This window comes from Meleagris gallopavo, chromosome 11, assembly GCF_000146605.3.
Source record: "Meleagris gallopavo isolate NT-WF06-2002-E0010 breed Aviagen turkey brand Nicholas breeding stock chromosome 11, Turkey_5.1, whole genome shotgun sequence".
In the NCBI taxonomy this organism is placed as follows: domain Eukaryota; kingdom Metazoa; phylum Chordata; class Aves; order Galliformes; family Phasianidae; genus Meleagris; species Meleagris gallopavo.
Window position 1 is genome coordinate 4248468 of NC_015021.2, and position 22561 is coordinate 4271028.

Consider the following 22561-nt stretch of genomic DNA (forward strand, 5'->3'; position numbering starts at 1 on the left):
CTGCCCACGAGAAGCAAGGCCCCATCCTACCCTGGGCTGCACAGGAAAATCCTCTCACCATGACTAAGATCACACACTTTCATATCAGGAAGTTGCATTTCCCAGAGGATATGTGACTTCTGAAAGGTTTTAGAGGTGACCTGCAACTCTTCCCACTGCCAAGTCTCAGTCTCCCAGTGACAGGCTTGCAACACACAGGTGTAGTGAAGGAACATTGGAGACACTTCCAGCTTATTTGGAAAACACTCAAAATTTCCCACTTTTGGCCTCTTCAGACAAGGAAGGCCAGTCCAGTGCCACCCACCATGCCCATGGGGACACCTGTGACAGGGAGCCAGTCAAAGCCAAGAAGTGTGAGAAGGAAACTACTAAACCAAACTCAGCAGAATGGAGCACTGTCACCTGGCACCTCTTCCCATTGAGCCAGCTAAGTACACCAGGAACACCACAGTTTCATAGGCTTATTTCTGAGAGAGCCTGGTCAAATTCCTCAAGAGAAGAAATTAGAAACCCCCTCCATGATACTTAGAAAATAATTTCTAACTTGCAGTGCCTCACAGTTTTACAGGTGCAGAGATAGGAGAGGCTGCAGAAATTGCCTATGACTCCTGTGGAGGAATGCAATTAAAAGGCCTTCCATCAAGCCCACATTTCTTTTTTGATTTAGTACATCAGTCTTATCCCTCAAAAGAGTAATACAGATGCTCTAGGCTAGGGCTATGTGTGGATAAAATTGAGGGCCACCTTCCTACCCCTGCTATTTGGGGATTGCTATGGATAAGGCTTACCCTGTTGTAATCCTAAAGACATGAAAAGGAAAAGCTCAGAACTCTCTGTCCTTGTGCCATGCAAGCAGCTTTGCTGTAAGTTACCAGAGGGGAGATTTCGTACTGGCTCTCCTCCTTTACAGCCTCTACAGCAGTGCCAGGGTGTTCTGATCAAATTCAGACACAGCTATACAATTTGATAGAGCCACACAGATAAAGAAAATAGGTACAAAAATGAATATTCAGGCTTATGTCTATTTTCAGTCATGTTTTATATTTAAAAAAAAAGAAAATCAGATGTGGAACCTACAATGTGTGCTCTCTATCTCAACATGGTTTAAGAAATAAGCTGACTTTAGAACGCTGAAGAGACAGTATCCTTGAAACATTATTTTTTTGAAGAGATGTAAAAGCCAACCTTCTGGAAAGTGGTGGGGGTAAATGAAGCTTTACCATCTGTGAAATTAGCCTTATAGCCCTGATACTCATTACCAACACATTTTCTTGAAATTTGCCATGGTCAGATTGGCAGATGGGAGAGAATAGTAGTTTAGATTCTGTGTGTTGGCTTGAGGGCAAAAGATACAATTTCCAGGGCATTGTTGAAAATAAGTACAATATCATATTCCTTTTTTTTTTTAATGCAAGAGCCATCAGATGGGATAACTATTTTTAGAAAGATGTCCTGATGGTATTTAGCAAATTGCTGGTTCCTCAAAGACAGATACACAAAGCAAAGAGCATTAACGAGTTGGCAGTAAAGGTCTGTCATAAACATTGCTTCCACATTCAACAGGGCTTTGACTGTATTTTTCAAACTGACTGACATTTTTTTTGTTAGAACTTGTACAGATTCATAAATTTCACATGTACTATGCCACAGCGTAAGTGGTTAGACAAATGTGAAGTTTGGGGGAACTTTGTTTTAGAGCAATTTCAGAATATTTCAGAGACGTTCATTAGCTCTTCTAATGCATTGAAGGCACATTTAATTACACACAATTTGAATTTAGGATAAATTGCTAACCTGAGCATTTAAGGGCTTTGCTGATAGCAGTAAATTCATGGTAAGAACTCAGGAATCTACTCCCCTTTCTACAGCTGTGGGACAATGCTTGCAAAGCCACCAGTGTATCTGCAAAGGCATTCCTCCAACCACAGAAGTGCTGCAAGCCACCAGGCTGAGGAGCAAGGTTACACTTCCTCTTTTCTTGTGGACACATTCACAGGTCAAATTCATAGGATCTGACTGTTACCAGAAGCATCTTGTGCTGATATTTTGATGTGAACATGTGCTATCTCTGTTGTAGAGGAAATGTTCCAAGCAATCTTGACTTTGTATTTGTATGTCAAACACACCAAAGGGGCAACAATACAACTATGTCAACATGCTGAGACTTCAAAAGAAGGAAACAATAGGAAGCTGTAACAAAATAGGGCAGTCACAAAGGCTACAGACCACCATCTCCATTAACGTTTCATTCAGGCATTAAACACTACAGTTCTGGTAGAGCAGTGTCATTCTGAGATACTATTACCCCAATGCAATACCAGATGCAGTGTTGCATCAACTGAAATGCTTGTGAAACGGGGAGGAGATATATCTGATAAAAAATGTACAGAGGTAGATGAGTCAAAAAATGTGTCAAAGGTTCATTCTGCTCTTCCTTGGCAAAGAAATTTCCAACGAGGAACACTTCATTGATAATTTAGCATGAGATTTCCATTCTTGTCTTCATTTGTAGTACTGGCAGCTTCAGTTTCTCTGTAAGATGCTAATGCATTAGAATGACAAGGCAGAAGATATAGCACCAGCAACAGAAGAATGCAAAGGATGCTGAGAGCTTTCAACAGTGATCACCCCTCAAACCATTATGACTGAAGAATGAAAACTAAGTCTTCTGCTGACAAACTAATTGTGTTAGCAGCTTCTGCATGCCAAAATCATCCATTGCATTAAGCTATTTTCTCATTCCACAACAGCTACGCACATTTTTTGTTAACATGTGCAACTTGTTTCTGGCTCATATTCCAACCAGATGTATTTCAAATTTGTTCAAATCCATGTAGGTCAATAAAAAGCTGAGATGAAGATCAAAACAGTCACACTCTGATTTCTTTGAGCAGTGGTGGACTGACATCCATGACGACCATCATATGCACAAGTACATGAATTTTCTCATGTGGAAACAAGAACAAAGTCCAAAATTTAAGATACTACAAATTCAGATTACTGTTCATGTATGTACCACTCCCAGGAGGTGAAAGAGATGTAACAGCCAGCTTCATAGGAGATCTCTGTTCTGCTGCAAGGGTCTATCTCTGAATTGAACAAGACTTGTACGTAGGAAAAGAAACAAAACAAAAATCTAGACTGATGGCATCTCTTTCAGGAGGAAGCATTGCATATGGACTGATAAACATGATCTCTTTGAATCTGTGGGACTCTAGCAAAAAGCACGGGGTCAGGGAGCTAGAGCAGATTGTTTCCCTCAGATTCTTCCTGGCCTGTTATTGAAGCAAGCACAGCAGACCAGCTTATTTTCCTAAATGATTAACTTTGTGCCTTTTCTGCTCAGCACATCAGATAAAGAAGTTTATTCTGTTTGCGTATTTATTTACATTCCTTTGCCGAAGATCTCACCAAACAAAGCCTATTTGATGATTTATTCTTTGCTAGAGGGGAAGCTTATTTACAATAATCATCTTATCATAAACTTCTTAAAAGGAGGATTCAGAACTGGAATTCATAACAACTGAAAAAGCTGACTTTTCCAGAGAGGTCATTTTTCTTACCCATTTTGAACTGTAGAAGGAATGACGCCAACTAAGCCCAGATGGGACTGGATGTGGCACAACCACTTTGAAGTTCTGTTTGTTTTCACTGATTGACCCACTCTGCATCGGAAGGGATCACCTTCACCTAATTGGAGCTCTTCCAAATGATGAGGGGAAAGAACAGAGAGTATAAGAATTCAGAAGCTGAGTCCCACAAAGGGTGCTCTGTAGCACAGAAATTGCACAAGAGGGGTCACTTCCAGCAAAAGCAGAAAGTGAAGAGTTAGGAATTACAAAGACAGCTTCTGAATGAGCCCCTCCAGTGACCGGTACGTAAGGACAAGAAGGACCTTGAGAGGGCTGACAGTACTTGGCCCACCAATCTCCAGCTATTTCAGGCAGCAGCAGAATTCAGATTGCTCTGACTCTGGACTCAGGCCAGTCCCATTTCCCTGATAAGATGCTTAAGATGGACATAAAGGTGGCTCAGAGTCAGATCTGCTTCATGCCATTCCTTCTGACCCTGCAGAGTCACATAGTGTTGGCAAATATGCAGCCAAAGTCAGAAACGAGGACAAACTTTTAAAAAGGAGAAAAGAGCAGTTCAAAGCCCAGGTCTTTGGGCTCCATATCTCTCACTTGGCATGAGCTAAGTGCTTTGCCCTTCTATCACCACTTACCTGCTTGTACAGAGCACTTCACAGGAGTAATAGGCTCCAAGAGATAAAACGTACTTTAAACAAACAAACAATTCACCACACAATTTTGTTGCAAAAGACAAAGTGTCTGAACACCATAGACCCACCCATCTCCTTCACAGTAGCCAAAAGTTTAGCAGAGAGGGCTTGGGCACACACTGGACTGCCCTAAGGCTCCTATTTCTTAGGAACATACAAGAACGCATTAGATCTCAGTAATACATTCTTTCACTTTACATAGCTGGGAAAAGCTTGAGAGACGAAACTTTCCTTCTTTTGCCTCCTTTTAAAGACCAGGACCAAGAGAGCACAGACAAACAGCAGACCTCAGCCCAACCACCATGGGTAGCATGTGAAGTTTGGAGACATGGCAGCAGTGAAAGGAAAAGAGGTTCCCAAAGTTGGTGAAGCTTTCATAGCAAGTGGGTTGGAGGCAGCCAAAGGGAGGCTGCACTGGATCTGCTCGGCTGCAAGGAAGGGGCACATCTTTTCCCACTGTAACATGCAGAAGCTTTGCAACAGCAGGCAATGTAAGAAAGGAATCAGATAAATTTGAGGCAGAGAAGGATAGCCATGTGAAGGAGCAAAGTTTCCTGTACTCATAACTCCAGCAACCCAAGTGAGGAGGAGCTGTTTAATTCCTCTTAGCCTTCCACACATAGAATAATATTCAGTGCCGTTGCATTTATTTCTCATGAGGTGTCCATTGCTATCAAAAGAGAAACCATATATTTTCAAGAATGTCTTACCTGCTCTGACATTTCTCAGCTAGAGCAAAGCCAAGAAATGATGCTGAGATAGGATGAAAACATCAATGTTGCAAATTGAAGCCTCATCTCATGAGACTTTGCTCTTTCCAGTTCTCATTTTCCTCACAGCAGCACACTTATCAGCTAAACTTGCAGTAGAGGGAAATACAGTGAGGTCAGACTGGTGGCTTTGGTGCAGGGTTTTAGCACAATGGTCATCCTCACAGAGTGCTTCAGGCGCCTGGGAAATCATCAGTGCCCCCAGAGCTCCTGGCTGCGTGCCACTTGTTCTCTTCGCTGACAGGAGCAGCACGAGCTGAGAACAAATGCAGCTGATGAAGGCTTGCAACAGGTGCTCACACCCTGCACCCTCCATCCACTTCACCAGCACAACAGTTCAGATTGTCACTGCTCTTTCCCAGCAACACCCAATGCCTACCACACATTAGGGCCTTCCCAGTAGCACCACAAGCTGGGCTAAATATCAGGGCTTCTCCAGCCACACGCACCTGAGGGACAGCTACACACCCCCTCTGGAGCTCACACAGGGCACGCACAAATGCCCAAAGCACATGCTTTGGAGATGAGACCTAAAGAGAGGCTGAAGCTTTAATTTTCTTAGGTGCAGTTAGGCTTGCATTGGTATGTTTTGAGCATGGAAATGAATATGCATTTAGTCAACATACATTTTCTAGCTGTTTGGCTTAACGGTTCTCTTTGGACATTGCAAGTGGCCACATGGACAAGAATGCCATCTTTGACATTTTGGACTTACTCCAGAATCTATGTGAATCATGACATTTTCCTGACAGATGTGTCACAGCTCTGAGCTATAGCTGCAAGTTTCCACCATGCCAAGAGGCACACAAAGGTAAATGTCCGTGCTGCTGCTGCAAAATATTCAGGGATGTTCTCCTCCTCCCAGAGGGATTAGGAAGAAAAATGGCCAAGCTCAGGGAAAAGCCTGAGAGACACAAGCACTGGAAGCCAGTGACAAGCCCTGAGACTTGTCCCCAGCTGCAGAAGAGCTGGAGGCTACCAGCCCATTGAAAACACGCACAGAGACCCCTTTCTGCATCTGGATGAGTTGTAGAAAAAATGAATAAAATGTGTAGTATCTTAATAGCAGGTAGCTTTTGCTATACAGATGTATTTGTTCTCTATGCAGAAACAAATAAATAAAGAAAGAACATCCTCTGCTTTAAGAATATGGAATAACTAGTGTCTAGTGTTCCCATGCAGGTCTATCCTCAGAAAAGATATGATGTGGCATACGGTCTGTAACCAACTTGTTTTAGCAGCTTCCGAGCTGGGATGAAATCTCAGGACAGGTTTATGCCCTCTGGGCTGTAGGGCTGTTCCATCTCAGCAGGCAGTGCAGCACCTCACAAACATCTCTGACAGGCAAAGATACAGGCATAGAGCATGCAGAACATGTCATCAGAGTTCAATAAAGTAAATTGGAAAGAGGAAAAGTAATTTTCAAAGCACAACTCACAGGAAACACAGGATAATTTACAGAAGCTAGAGGCTTCAAACTGACAATTCCTTACAAATTACTTATCTTTCAGGTTGGTCACTTGAGAGAAATACAGAACAGCCAAGAATCACTACAAAGGCATGATTTATATGCAGAAGGGCTACTGCTCATTGCAACATCTCTCTTGTAAAATATGGTGCATAAGTATATACGTTCCCTGGAACAACCAAGTTGCTTATTTCCACACTTTGCAAAGATTTGTAGTTTTTCTTCAAAGATAAATCAATATTAATTTCACCACTGAAAGGGACAAAACCTCTGAAATACGAGTATTTGTTTTCTGTGTGATTAGCAAATCAATCATAACTCAAATATATTTACCCCTGTTCAAGAAAAGATATGAAAAATGGCATTGGGTGTAGTTCCTTTCTGACAGTGTCATTTTGCCAGAGGTTCTTAAAGCGTCCATGGAAGTCACCGTAACCAAAAGTTTGCATACTTGGAATAAAGAAAAAGAATGGAAAAAGCTAGCCTAACAGCCAACGGATGCAAATCCACAACCCTTATCCCAGCAAACTGTGCCTGAAGAATGCAAGGGAGGCTCAAATCTAGTTTCTTTAGGTCTCCCACTAGTAATTCTTGTCTTGTGCCAACAAGAAAGCTCAAGGTAACAAATGTCTGTTGGCTTGTTGGGAAAAGTATTCTGGGTTTCAGAAATGCATTTGGCTTTTATATAATTCAAACAGCATACTGATATGTCAGTATCAGCTGACATATACAACCACCCAGCCATTCCAACAGTAAGAGACTCCTCTGAGCTGTGGTCTATGATATGGAGTGGTTTTACTAAAACCATTTACTACAGGTTTTACTTCCAGGTTTACTACACTCTCCACCTGAAAATGGGTATTAGTTTTAGAACTAAAAAACACAGAGCTTTTCATTCTAGGCCATCCTAATCTAATCCAAATACAGATTTAAACCTGAACTTTCTCCTTCTGCCATTCCTTAAACCTAAGCCAGAGAAGCCTTGTCACTCCTTTACCTTACACTGAAAGCTCAAAGATACATTACTTCACCAGAAACATCACATAATTCTTCATTTCTGCCATTTTGGCTAACCTCTGCCAAAATAACCCGTCAATAAAGCCCCTGGGTGTTTTTAGTTTTCAGACTATTAACAGCTGAAATATCCTCTCAGGCATTATCTATAGCAATATACATTCATGTCCTTTCAGATTTATAGACAACATTTCCAAATAAAGAAAAACAAAAGAAACAACTGCAATCTTCACTTGATAACATTTATTCAATATTTTCTGAAATAAGCGAGAATTTTAAGAAGACCATAAGCAATCAAATACAGCCACAAATAAACCATACTGATCCTAAATTAGAAGCACTATGAGAAATACACAATATTTCATGAAACAATACTGTACATCAACAACCTTAGGAAACAAACAACTCAAACCATATGCTTAGGTTACTCACAATATAAAAAACTTCAACCTTTAAAGAAAAATATAGATTCAGTCCAATTGTAGGATCTAATCCCATGCCCACTGAAGTCAATGGAAGTTTTTTCATTGATTTCAATGCTTAAAGGATCGTGCCCTTACTTTGCCTCAAGAGGCACTTTAATTATTATACAAGGCCTAGCCTGAATACTATTACAAAAATGTCAAACATCAACTCAAGAGTATGTTCCAGCAACTTTCAGGAAATAATGGAGAAATAGGCTATCTATCCATGCATGGAATAAGGCAAAAGCTAATTCATTCAGATTAGGAATAATAATTTTTACTAGTTTCTTCTTCACAACACAAACATTTTAGACTTTTTTAATTAATAGATATATTATATATCATATTATGCTTCACATTTTTCCTACCTCTACTGAGAAAGCTGGCACTGACATGTCATAAAGAACTCCTCATTAATTATTATTTTCTGTTCTGTAACAAGCACAAGAAACTCAATCTGGGCTTAGTAAATAGTGTCTACCAAGAAAAAAGCACACACTATCATAAGCTTATAGTTTATAGAGCTCAAGGTACATTAAAATGTAATTCATGAAGTTCACAAATTCTGTTTTAAAATATTTTTCCAAACTAAAAGCTGCAGAAAATTGGTTCTTAAATATTCTACAGAAAATTCTGAAGCATCTAATGGTTTTAAATTACTTATGCTTTCTTCTTAAAAATATTTAAATTAGGTTAGTAGCCCATCCTTTTGAAAAATAATCCAAAAAAGATACACTAGGTTACAAATCTTTTGTCTTAATCAGCGTAACCAAAGGTTTGTCATCAGGGCTGTAATCTTCATAAGCAATGGGGGTTGCATCATACATTGCAGGTCGGGATTTCTTGCCAAACCTGGAACAAAAGAAAGGTTTGGTGACAAATGGGAGTATGAACACATTAACGGCAACAACCCACTGAGCTATGGTGTGCTGCAACAACCCAGAGAGCCTAGGTAAATCCTAAATTATACTGCAACATGCCAGAAGTACAGATGTTTACCTATCTGAACTGGAACTTTAAAAATATATGCATCCACTCAATGTTATTAATTCTAATTATTAACAAATAATTATAGTAATCATAATGATAATGCAATAAACAGATTCCATATCAAAGGACTTCTGCAGGAATTCAGCAGCTGAGTTCAGCAGTACCAGAATCTGAGAAGACTGTAGAAGTTGAGAGTAAAACTGACATGTTTTCACAAAGCCAGATTTTTATTTTAGATTTTCTTATTGTAAAGCCTTCTCTAACAACCTATGTTAAGGTCAGGTCGTACATATCAACCAAAACAAAACAAAACAAACAAACAAAAAACTCACAAATCACAGATAACCATGTTACATTTGCATTTGGAAATGCAACAGTAGTGCAATTAATCAAATGCTACAGATGAAGTGTTAAAAACTAATTTAAAGGCTTTGCTCACCTGACATCCAATTGAGAAGCTTGGTGAAATTATCAGCATCCTGCACAGTATTAGCAATTCTGACAAAACTTCTCTGTTCTGACAGGGAAGCTGTTGCAATGCCACAAACATACTAATCTCGCAAAGGTATCACATGCAACAAAGTGCAGAGAACTCCTGTGGCCATACCACTGAGGTTCCAGTGCTGACATATCCAGAACTTGTCAAGGTGCCTTTGCACTGCATTGACAATCTATCACTATTCTGATTATTTGTTAAGAAACAAATTGCAACTTGAATGTGGAAAAATATCTTCTGTGTTCTGACTACAATTACAGGAATTTTAAACAAAAAGAATAATATGAAAAGGAGGCAAAAAAGAGTCAAGTCTGCCTTCCCTGTGGACTGATGCAGAGCAAAATATTAACACAGAAACACAAAGACTTATTTATGTAGTGATCTAAACAAAGGATTCTTTTTATTCCCTTCTTATGCACTGTATTAATTCAGTATTAACTTGTGCACATGGGAAGGTGAGATTTGGAAAAGCCAGATTTTGAGGATAATAAGTATTTAGACCAAAACAAAATTAACTTGATTTTCTTTCCAGATTTTTATACAACCTCCTGACTGCTCCAATTTAATTCTTTGCTGTTTTTAGTGATCTGGAATTATGGGTAAAGTTAAAATTGCTGGAAGAAATATAACATTGGAAATCTCATCTTGCAAAGTTTTTCAGATGTCAGTAAGGCCACACTAGATAACATTTCCATGCAGGAATATTTCCTTTCTTCTACAGTTTACTTTAGTATAAACAAGCAATGTTCACTCATCGGCTTCATAAAAGATAAATCTGATTTTCTGTAAATGAGATAAAATTCCAGGAATCAAATCAGGGAATCAAGTTATTGTATCTTACTAAGTCAGAGGTAGCAATGAGTTCTGAATCACCCATTTTCTTCATCATTCTCAAAGGTTTAAAGCAAATAGAGCTTTTTCATAGATACAAACAGGAATGAAAATTCTCCAAGGATTTAAGTAAAATTTTGCCTTTTTGACAAGAACAGAGAACACATGGCTTTTTGCACGTGGTAGAACAGCACAAAATTTGTTCTCTTGTGTAGGTCAGGGTTGACATGTGCCCCTAATTAGAAAACGCTGAGAAAAGACCACAGCACATATGCTAGTTGTTTGTGGCCTGGCTGAGCCATCCGACTGGTGACCACATTGCTTTGATCAGGCGGCCCAGAAGCCAGCCCTACTCGTAGTGCCAAACACTCAACTCAGAGGTCCTGAGTGGGAAGTTCTAACTTAATGGGTGTGGACGTAGGAGGGCTGCAAAGGATCTTATGCTATTTTACTGCTTAATTGATGAGAAAAGAAAACATAAAACAATTACCAATACGGTCTGCAAGATGCAAGGATTAAAGTGGCAATAAATAGTGAAAAGAAGAAGGTTCCTGCTGCAGTGAATAGTGGATGAACTAATATGCTGCTACTGAAAAATGAAAAAAGGTTAGGAACAAAGGTTGTACAGCAGATGGGGAAATCTCAGTCTGGAGATGCACAGATTCTGGAAAAAGACTGGAGGGATGTAACGGATGTTTAACAGTAGCATACTGTATCAGAAGAACAATTATGAACTTAGATATATAAAGACAACATATCAGGAGTGTTAGGGAAGTTTTATGGCCTCTAAGTTTAGCATTAATTACTATTTATGAGTAATAATACTGTTCCAAGGTGCCTATCAGAGATATTTACTAGTAGCATAGAAAGCATTTAAAAGTGATACTGAGAATTAGAAAGCACACTTTGTAATGAAACACAGAATAAAATCAACTTGTGTAACTTGACTAAGAGACAGAGGGCTCCATGACAATTTGGGGGATAGTATATATTCAACATAGGAATTCTTGTCGACAGCAACTCCATGTCTGTCTGCAAAATCTACTTCAACATGGAACAGGGTTGCCTCTCCACTTCCTTAAAAAACATTTCAAAAGAGAGCTAGCCATGGAGAATCATTAACCTCACAAATTTCATCCAAGTAGAAGAACTTTGAGAAAATTATATAGCCAAACTCTAAGGAAATGGTAACGTCTAACTTCGGTGATTCAGGCTGCAGTTTGGAGCATCCCTAGAAGCAGAAGAAAAACCACCTATTGCTACTCTGCTCAAAAACATACAATGCATCCACAAATAAAGTTTAATCATGAAAAAGAAAAGAGAGAGATCAGAAGGAAAAAAAAATGCATACCCACAGGGGAAAGGATTATTCTTTTCTCCACAGGAGGAGAATAATGAGAAAAATAATTTTCTCTACCTTGTTCACAAGTGGCACTGTGTGTTCCTTAATATTACTGAACTGTAATCCTACAGTTTCCATGAAGTTGAGACGCTGGCAGAGGATAAGAAAATTGTGCTAAAGCTCATCAGATTCAGGAAGCCTCATGTTCTGCAATCTGACACAGCAGACAATCACAGGAGCGTGCTCACTGCACAGAATGTGCACAGGGCATGTAGTGGGGAGCAGCTGACCCCGAAGTGACAAGGTGACTTAATCAGACCCTGATGCACCACGGCTCTTCAGCTTCCACAGACAGAACAAGAGGCAGCACATGGAAGTAAGAATTAAACAAACTACACTATAAGCAGTGCATGAAGTCTAATGCTAATGGTATCTAAATACGACAAAAAATTACAGTAGTGCCATGGCTGTAATCAGATATTTTATGAAGTCAGTGTGGATGTTTTTCTAAAGTGAATGATACAGTTTCAACAGCAGTTCCTGGTTCCAATTTAATGGAATCTTACGGCTGCATTATCAAGTGGTCAATTATTTTATAACAGCATTCTCAAAATTTAAAAGCTTTAAAAATGAGATGAATATAAATGGAGTATTTATTTAGTCTCTGCATAATGAATACTAAAAACAACAGTGCTTCTTTTTGTTAGAAGACTATCTAGTTCTGGTCTGATAATTCTAAGAACATTTACTAAAAGTATTCCTTTAGCACATTCATTTTCTAATTCATTTTACAGCTAAAGTACATTGATTAGTAAAGATCAAATTATAAAAAAACGATCAGAAGAAAGACCTGCTAAGAAACTTGAACAAGTAATTTTAAAATAATTTACAGAATATGCACCAGGCATCCATACTCCCTGGACACGTACTGACGCTGTCAGAAACCTTACATTTAAAGAAAATAATCTACTCACTTTTCCTTAGGCCTACATTTTCCAAAATTACTAACAAGTTTTGGTATCTAACTGAGAAAGAGAGCGATTTTCAGAAAATGCTGAGAAGCTATTAATTGAAAGTCAGGTCTTTTAATACGGTAAGTCTCAAAATTCAGACTTGGGTTTTCTTAATACGCAGATTTGTGGGTTTATAAAAAAAGAGCAATGAAAGTTGTGCTCCTCTTCTTGGATTGACATGATCAAAGCAGTATTTTACATCTTCCTGAAACCAAAATGGACACAATAACCTTCACACCAAATCTCTCTAATTAACTAACTTGGCAACTGTCTTGGCTTTTTTATCATGCATCCATTTTATGAGATGCAGAGAAGAATTATTTGGAATAAATATACTTATTTTCATTTGCATTTTATAGGACCACCTTTCCCAAGATAGGGAAAGCCTTTATTGTCAGGTTCCAATAATATGATTTTTAACTGCTTAATTTAGATCTGAAAAAGTCATCATGAATACATCCCAGTTTAAAGACTTCTTTGGATGCTACTTAACCCTGATGCAAATTTGTTTTTCTAAAATATTGCCTTTTGTAATAAGTAGAGATTCATTCTGAGTAATCCAGAGATTAGTAAAAAGACCTGAAATTGTCCAATTTCCAAGATGTAAATGGCTTCATACAGGAAACTTTCATTATGAACATTTCCATTACCAGCCAGTGAGACTCCAAAAAGCAGAGGAAATTCAGATTCAAAAGATCCTGTCTTGCTACACACTTTACTTAGGTACCCTTGGATAGAAAGCTGCCAAATTTGATTTGAGAAGTAAATAAGGAAACCCAGGTGTTTCACAGTTCCTCAGGAGACCATTCCCAGTTTTTGGGGAAGAGCAACAGGAGTAGTAAGTGAACATGAATGACACATTCACCACTGCTGCACAAGTAAGACAAAAGGTATTTGATATGAAAGATTAACTTGCACTTGCTCTCCACCCTTGGAGATGTACAGGACATAACAGCAGATTCACAAGGCCAATGAATAAAAAACTATAAAGCATTTCATGGGCCATAAAGCAACTCCCTCCTCTGCCAATACAGGACTGAAAGAAAAAAGCAGTCCTCAGGATGTGTGTGCTGTGGAGATGCTGAGCTCCCAGCAGAAAAAATGTAAGGCTGAGAGACAAAAGAGACTTCAAGGGAAGACTTAAAAGAGTACTGATATTATTTGGATTACTATATTAAGTAAACTGTATACAACTTTCTTTTTAAAACATTTACTGGTTAATATAATTTGACAATGAACAAATGTTTTAATGTACATCTAGTTGGAACACTTTAAAGAGCTACTGCTCAAAGCTGTAGTATGGTTAAGTGAGCCTGTGGGAACTCCTCACCTATTTCAGATTGCTTGGAGAACTTCAGTACTGGTACAAATTAACCTTTTTTATTTGCATTGAAACAGAACTGGAGCATTTAGAAAATGAATTACCAGAAAATCCAGTATGCACACATTTCACGTCAATGCACAGGAGCATCTCTCCTTCTATTCTTTTAAAAGCAGTTTAATTGTAACATAATTGTTGTTAAAATTCAAAGTGATCTTGACAAAAAAAATGGGAAAAAGGAACAACAAAAAATGGAAGTTCTACCCTATTAAGAGAGATGTCAAATACATAAAAAACAACACTGGTTAGGATGCAATATGGCAAAAGGATGCTGGGGGAGAGGGAAGAGACTAAGACATCACAAAATTGAATCATTAGTTACTGGTGTAAAGCCAATTAAAAGAAAAAGGTTTCACTTTCAAATGTATGAATAGAACTGACATAAATAAGATACAGGAGGGGACTGCTCAGTTCTTTTGGTATAGGCAAAGCTTCAGCTGGATAACTATTTCCAGTTTGAGGGACCACCCTTCGAAAAAGAGAAAAACAATCTGGAACACGTCACAGGGAGCCAGTAAAGATGCTGACATGATCCAGGAGGAAATACTGAAGGAATGGGTTCGCTTACTCCGGGGAAGAAAGTAATAGTTGTGCTTCTACTGAGGGAGGAAGGGAAGGACGGAGACCTGATCTACATAAGTACTGTAAAGGGAATGGTGATACACTACTGTCCATGATGACCTGAAAAACAGTAAGAAGTGGCCCACTGCATAGCAAAGAAAATCTAGGTTGGATTTTAGGAAAGCACTTTCTAACTCAATTCAACTACTTTGGAGGTTTTTAAAGGCAATTATTGGTAGAGAGCTAGGTATAATTAATGCTACATCAATACAATGGCTTGCACTTGAACTCTTGAACCCTTTCCAGTCTGGCTATTATATTATTCCAACACTCAATGCCCTGGGTGCCATCACTCCATTAAAACTAAACATCAAGAGATTACTCTCTTGAGGAAAGCAAGTAAGAAAGATCCTCAGTTGGAGGCAAATAGGGGCACAGAAGATGAGTCATTTGAAGAATCCGACTGAATAGTATGGTAAGTTAGTCAGAAAATCAACAACTGGCTTTGTTATCTTATCAAATTACTTGCATGTATCAGTTAGAGAATATTTTTACCCTAAACAGATCTTACAGGCTAAGGACTGCATCTGTCCCTCTTCGCTAGTCACACCAAATAAAGTCAGAGTAACTGCCGCTGCCTTCAAGGAGTTGTGCTGTGCTACCATACTTCAGCTGAGAACAGAACAGGGATCAGAAAGAACAAGGAGCAATGCCAGTGATCCAGCCTTCTCACAGTGAAGCAGCCCATTCTCTGCCAGCAGCAGTTAGATGCAACACGCAGGGACTGAAATTACATATCACAACAGATTTCTTTTAAATTAACATCCCCAGAACAAACCTGGCATGTCGGATAGAAGCAATTGCATTACTGAATTCACTGTCGATGCTTCTACAATTGTAAAACTCTTCGTAGGCTGGCCTGGAAGAGCCTTGGTATTCGATACGGCTGATGCGACATATTCCCACAATTAGAATAATCAGCATCAGGACGAATGCTACACAGAGAGCTCCAATTATGATATAAAGGGAGTGACGAGGCATATTTGTTAGGCTCTCTGCCATGTGCCCGGACTTCCACTGCAGATCTGCCAATAAGAAATAGAAGGTATAATTAGTATTTTATAGTATGAAATAGTACTTTATAACCTTCCTGCTGAATGGAATTATTTTATTATACCCACTTTCAGTATTTTTCTGGAGACTTTTGAGGCCAGGAATACATAATTTGAAACTTTCAAGTCTCTGCTATGGATACCTCAGCATGCCTAATGTGCAGCAAATTCAAACATCACTACTTTATCTTTCAATCATCTTTCTTTTTTGTAATTTTTTTAATGATCATTAAAAAAATCATTTCTTTAGTTTGGTCTCCTGTTTAATCTAAATCATAGAAAGCCACCTAGTTATTCTCACATTATGCTTTACTAAACTACATGCTCTATGAAAGCAGGGAGGTTTTTTATCTACAAGTTTCCAGTGCTTTATAGATTTTCTGTGCAATTTCTCCCAATAAATTATTGAAATGCTTCTACTAAAATATGATTTAATGCATATTAAACATGTTTGGTTTTATTTTCAAATACAGGGTTTTGTTGTGTCTGTACCAAAATGCAGACACTTTCAGCACCAGACTGTTCTCCCAAAAACCTGCAAATGCACTTTTCTTGCCTTAATTTTTTTTATCTGTTATTACTATACAAATTTACAATGTTTTAAATAGCAAAACTGTTTAAAGTCTTTTTCAAATCCTCAATAGCTTGATAATTTTCACCTTCAATCAAGGTGGAATTAGATTTAGGTGATCTCACAATACAGATCAATATTCTTGTTGGTTTGCAAGAGTACATTCTCTGACAAAAAAATTCTATAGCCTAAGTAGATAAGTCTTTTTGTCAGTGCACAGATTAGTACAAAAAACAGGCACCGTGTCTCATACATTTTCTTCCTTAGCCCCATTATTTTGACAGCTCCCTCCTCACGTACAGACAAAGCAGAAGTCACTCGAGGAAAAAAGACTGCCTCTTCCAGAGATGACAGTACAGGTTGAGGAGTTCTCTTACATGTAGGCATGACACTTCACTCAAGAAACTTATTATCTTTTGCACTAACATCTTCCACCATCATTCTGCCAAAGACCTTATGCTTAAGGTTCACTCTTAGAACGGCAAATGATCAGACTTAAAAGATTTTGGTTTTGGAACATATCTGGACATGAGTATATTTGGAACCTTCCATTTAAAATGCCTGTACTGAAGAAAAACCATTCCTCTTTTACTCTTATGAGATGCATAGTGCCCTGCAAAGCACAGGAAGGCAGATACACATTCCTATGAAGGACCAGCATTTCAAGGACAAAAGGGCACTTCCTAAGCACTGAGCTCACGCCTAAGTTCCCTGAAAGGTCTCAAAGCAGAAATTAAAGTAAAGCTAATCTGGAAGAGGTTTCCTGTATTTATATATCCCAAACCTTTTTTTACAAATATTCTCAATGCCCAAACTATTGTCTGTAAATGCCAAGCAAATTATCTATCAATTGCCTATGTCTTTACACTTCTTTCTTATTAGCTTCAGATTTCTTACTAGCCTGTACTTCCCTCTAGGGTTCATTTTTGGCAGTCCTTTAAGGCTACGGTCTCATCAATTATTTCAGACCTGGAATGGAGTTGAATCATTCTAACTACAGAAATCTGACACTCTTCATAAGTTATTTCTGGAAAGTGACTGTTCCTTTTTAAATGGACTTCTGTTTTACACTGTTTGGGAAACTCCTTAATGACAAATGCAGTCTGGGAACAGGGTTGTCAAGGATGTGCTATGAGAATGTTAGCATATTCTTAGCAGCCACCTCTCAAGGATGTTGATGATGGTTAAGTGATTTAAACCTCTGAGCTACAATGACAAGTTTAGTAGCATCTGTGAATAGAATCTGCATTTATCACAGAAATACAGGGGAACATACAGATAGTGGGGAAAAAAAATCTATTTTAGAGGAAAGTAGGGGGACAGTCTGAAAGATTAGCATATGGGATTCATCTGGGCACCGTTTGAAGAAATGGATGCTTTTCTTACATAATAAGAAGGGCTGTCCTGATGCACCCCAAGCTTGTGCTTTCTCAGACTTTGTGTTTGCAAATTTGCTCTGTATTTATGGGACTGCTTCTTACTGTTTTTTTAAATCTTCCTCAGAGATCAGTAAAGTTTTGATCTGCCTGAATCATTCAGGGATTTAATGTTTCTGTAGTGCTGTTACTGCGATTTGCTGGGCAGGCAACGAGGAGCAAGTGCAGCTATGCTCTGTGCAGTTTGGGGTAGGTTTCTATTTTTGTCCTGCAGCACATTCATCACACATGGTGGTTTCTGTCAAGTTGTCAGACTAAGCCAAAATCAGATCTCATGTGAGCAGATATATGGCAAGACAGTCCTGCTTTAGACTCTGTGTCTTCCATCTCTGTGTGATAATTATGAGAGATATTTCTTCCTTTCTTCTTCAGCAGATAAAAATACAAAGATTAACAGCTTATACTCCAAAGATTAGAAAGAACATATGACAGCTCAAAATGACAGTATTTTCTATCAGTTGTCATAGTAGGATTAATTAATTAAGAATTAGATTTCAATGAGCACCACCCAGTCTGCACTACAATTACATTGTAGTATCAGTTCTCAAGTGACCATCCAGCTTGACTTACCTTGATAAGTACATTAAAAGTTACAGCAGTGGCAAAAGTTTATGATATTAACTATATAACCAGCAGGCATTAGAGAATCCATGAGAGACATTTGGTAACCATTTTTACACTGAATGCCCCATTAACTTTTTAGGCAAATACAGTTCATCTTGAAAGAAAAATCTCTTATTTATAATTAAAACCAATTTAATCCTATTTAATTGGAATTGCTAACACTGGTAAAGAACCATAAGATGTTCTAATAAATATCACAGTTCATCTAGGTGAATTACATTTTTCTTCACTGTTTTTTTGTATATACAGAGCTTGAAAACTGAAGAATGCCATCTGACAAAAGGATAACTCTGAAATCCTGCTGGAGTAGTGATTTCAGTTATTCAAGCTGGTAAAACAGATAGCTAGTAAAATAAAATGGGGAACTAACAGTAATTGGAGAATTTTTCAACAAGCTAAGTACAATCAGCCTCCTTCATAGCCAGTAACAGAAAGTCACAAAAGCTAAAGTGTGATGTATTTAGTCAAAAGACTCCCTAAGAGCAGTCCATCTTGTCTTTTTCCAGTGTTCAGAGAGATAGTCCAATAGAGAAGAAGCCAGTATACAGCATTTAAATCTAATTTCCAATACACTATTATCCACAAAATGCTGAAGCAATATAATAAATTTGACAAGGGGCTATGGGGAGACCAGCAGAAGCAGATATACCAAAAGATTCAACCTTTAGAGCTGAATAGAAATTCCACGCACCACTGACTGAGCTCCAGCAAGCCCAGATGTGCTGTATCTGTTAATAAAGGAGCTGGATATGGACTTTTTATTTCTAGACATGACCAGACTGGGTTCAGATCAGACAACTCTTAGCTCTGAGCACAAAGAACTTCCCACAGATACATAATTCTGTAGAAAAACCTGAAGATCAAAATGCTTCTAAATCCTTCTGCAAAGTGATTTCTTCAAAACTCAGTCCCTCTCTATTTGCATAATCCTTTATATACCTGTTAAAATCCAGGGAGTTTAGGAAAGCTTCCACAGCTTTGTGTATTAGCCACTGTATTGATTAGAGAAGCTGCATGTCCATACCTAGATCCGGCTGTTGTGAAGTATCATAGGGCCCTGTAACAACATTTTCATTTGATGTTGGATAAAAGAAACTTTACTAGCAAGGGAAACGGACATTTGTTGTTGATAAGCTTACCGAAGAAACTAGTGGTAGATTGCATTTTTAATTTCTCTACACTATTATTATATATATAAACTCCAGTATCTGGTTTGTTTGGAAAAAATATATATCCACAATAATTTCAGCTTCTTCAATTGAAAGTAGTTGCCATGAAAGATACAATATGATTTATTGCCCAAATGTTGAGGTGGCAAGAAAAGGAGCAATATTTCTGGTTAAAAATCAGGCTTGCAGTATTATCAGTGCCAATTAACACTCAGATAATTCTCTGCCTCCAGTCACAACAGTCACAAGATAAAAGAACAAATCAGTGAAGTCAGTGAAAGGCTTGCTACAGTAATAAATACATGCTGTTGCTTCTTCCCATCGTTTAAACTTACATCGTTTGCAAGCATGTAATGAGCAGAAATTCCAAGTTCTTGAGCAGCAGACAAGGCCATCGCTGTTCACATATAACCAGATGCTACATGTAGAGAAATATGCACTAAGAGCAGAGACAATCTCCTCACTCAAGAGAATGATGTTTCAAGTATAGTTTTATCCACTCCTTCTCTTGCAGACTTACAAATCGGATCAGAAAGAACTTATGTTGACCACTCACAGTTGTAGGCTTGAACCTCTGCTGTCTTTTTAGTTATTAGAGGTATATGTCCTTTACAGATGGATGCAGGAATAATTCAGCAGCTGGGTGGCTGAAAAGGCTCCTTCCACCCTCTGTTCTGCTTTCTCCCCATTTCCCACATTTACACTATGTATCTGTGGTGGAAAGCACCAAACTCTTAGTGACCCTAGGGCATGACAGCCAAAGGACTCCAGAGCAAACATCCCTGATTTCATACAGCTCATCTGCAGGGCTCAGAAACATGCAGCCCTCCTTGTTTCCCCTTAGTTATTCATTCCATAATGTAACAGAAACGTAATTGCTACTATATGCAGGCACTCCCTGAAATATGTCTAAAGGATGATTATTGCTTTCTCTAAGAACTAAGCTCATCTGTCAGCCCACTACTTAGCTAACGAAGACAGAATTGTACTGCCTTGCTCATTAACTCAGTGACACCTGAGACATGTACGTCGAGCAGCCCTGTCAGTAAAAGTTCACCTGATCACCACGTAGCACCAGCAATATTGCATACAGCCAGCACACAGCACTACGTTCCCAACACCACGCTGGGTGATGACATCTTGGGTTAAAGTAGGGACTAACACTGAGAACAGAAATAAACTTAAAAAGCAGTAGATATATTCAAGCCATGTTTTAGTAAAAAAATGAAGCTTTATATTGTCCTTGTGGAAATGATACATAGAAAACATTTTTTATTCCAGCCTTTGTGTAGGCATTTTCTCATAAATGTACAATAGGAATTTTCTGAGTGTATTCTCTGTGTAAAATGTTAGAGGTGTAAATAATCCCCTCACAGAAACGCGTGCATCTCTGTAAAATCTTGAAGGGATCCCTGGCCATGGTATCTGAGCATTCAGAACAGCTAAACTTCAGTAGAGAAGACATCTGTAGTCCAAGAATGAGACATCAGTGAAATATAAAGTAGCCCTCTGTGCAGCAGGAATAAAAACTAATTTCTGTGTTAAATATTCCACAGTTGGGCTTCATATCTCCTTCTTCTCATGTACTCTCTACTGCTTAGTAAGTGCAAGTTTGCACTAAAGCTTTCCTCTGTGCTAAGGGGGATCACAATGGAGTTTTACGAGACCTTCCCTAATTCTTACTAAATGTTATGAAATACTTTGTCTGGGAGACCTTTACCTTCCTAACAAATCTGGTGGAAATTACTCCTGGAAAAGGTGGTAACAGCATGTGCACAACAGTCAGCATAATTACACAGTCCTAGTGTCCTGAGGGAAGCAAGTTCAAAAGTTTTGTGGAAACATTTCTAGAACTGCAGGTGCTCAGAAGCCAGTACCAGTCTGCTGTGCACATAGCTCTTTACACAAGTTGAGTATGAAAATGCTCTGAAGCATACGTGCAATTAAGAGACAAACTGCACAGTGCCCAACTGTGAGGTAGCGTCTCTGACAATCTGGTCCAACACATCACCAGGCAAGGTGCCAGAAACAGAATTTTCCAGCTTTCACAGCTACTTTTGAAATGCTATGGCCTTATCTTCATTCCGATCATCCTTATGTTTGATCCCTATTGTCCAAATCTAGTTGAGCATTCTCCTCTAAAATGCATTTAACAGAATTTCGATAATTTACAGATGATTCGGATTATTTGTAGAGACAGATATTTAGAGAAAAATGTAAATTTCTGTAGCATAAGCCAGTATCATTTTTAAAAGTTTTTAAGTACAATTAAGTACATACATATATATATATATATCTCTCTCTCTCTCTTAAAAAACCCACAACTTTTTAAAGTTTTTACAAAACTTACGTATTTCGCAGTTTGCACCAACCCACCCATGTGGACAGTGACAAGTGTAACCACCGGGCTGATCTATGCAAGTTCCAGCATGGTGACATGGGTTGCTGTCACAGTCGTTAATGTCAATTTCACATTCTTCACCTTGTATTGAGAGAAAGAAAGAAAAAAACAAAAACAAAAAACCACAACTTCTATACAGCAGCCGTATCACACATTAGACATGCCACCGATGTCATTTGATTTTTCTCTAACTGCTTAATACCTTAGAGCTTAAAAGCACCTTTGTTCTCAGAGTGGTGGAGGGCCACAAAGATGCTCTGAGGGCTGGAGAATCTCTCTTATAAAGACAGGTTGAGGGAGTTGGATGCCCCCTCCTTGGAGACATTCAAGGCTAGGCTGGAGAGGGCTTTGAGCAACCTGGTCTAGCTGGAGGTGTCCCTGCCTATTGCAGGGGATTGGAACTACACTATCTTAAAGGTCCCTTCTAACCCAAACAATTCTATGATTCTATGATTGTTCAGTCTGGAGAAGAGAAAACTCTGGGAAGACCTCTTTGTGGCCTCCCAGTACCTGAATGGAGCTTATAAGCAGGAGGGGGACTGACTTCTTACAAGGGCTGATAGTGAGAGGAGAAGGGGGTGTGGCTTTAAATTAAAAAAGAGGCACTTCAGATGTTAGGAAGTAATTTTTTACTTA

The 22561-nt window shown here is 38.6% G+C and overlaps 1 protein-coding gene across 1 annotated transcript in view; it reads right to left on the bottom strand.

The window, feature by feature from the left end:
- Positions 1–7765: 7765 nt before the first annotated feature.
- The window catches only part of LOC100540803 (delta and Notch-like epidermal growth factor-related receptor), a 36125-nt gene continuing 21329 nt past the window's right edge, over positions 7766–22561 (bottom strand). The window contains exons 8-10 of the mRNA XM_019618856.1: positions 21875–22006; positions 15451–15697; positions 7766–8850 (exon numbers count right to left, since the gene is read on the bottom strand). Coding sequence (XP_019474401.1) covers positions 8739–8850; positions 15451–15697; positions 21875–22006 — 491 coding nt within the window. The 3' untranslated portion in view covers positions 7766–8738. The remainder of the gene's footprint in view (positions 8851–15450; positions 15698–21874; positions 22007–22561) is intronic.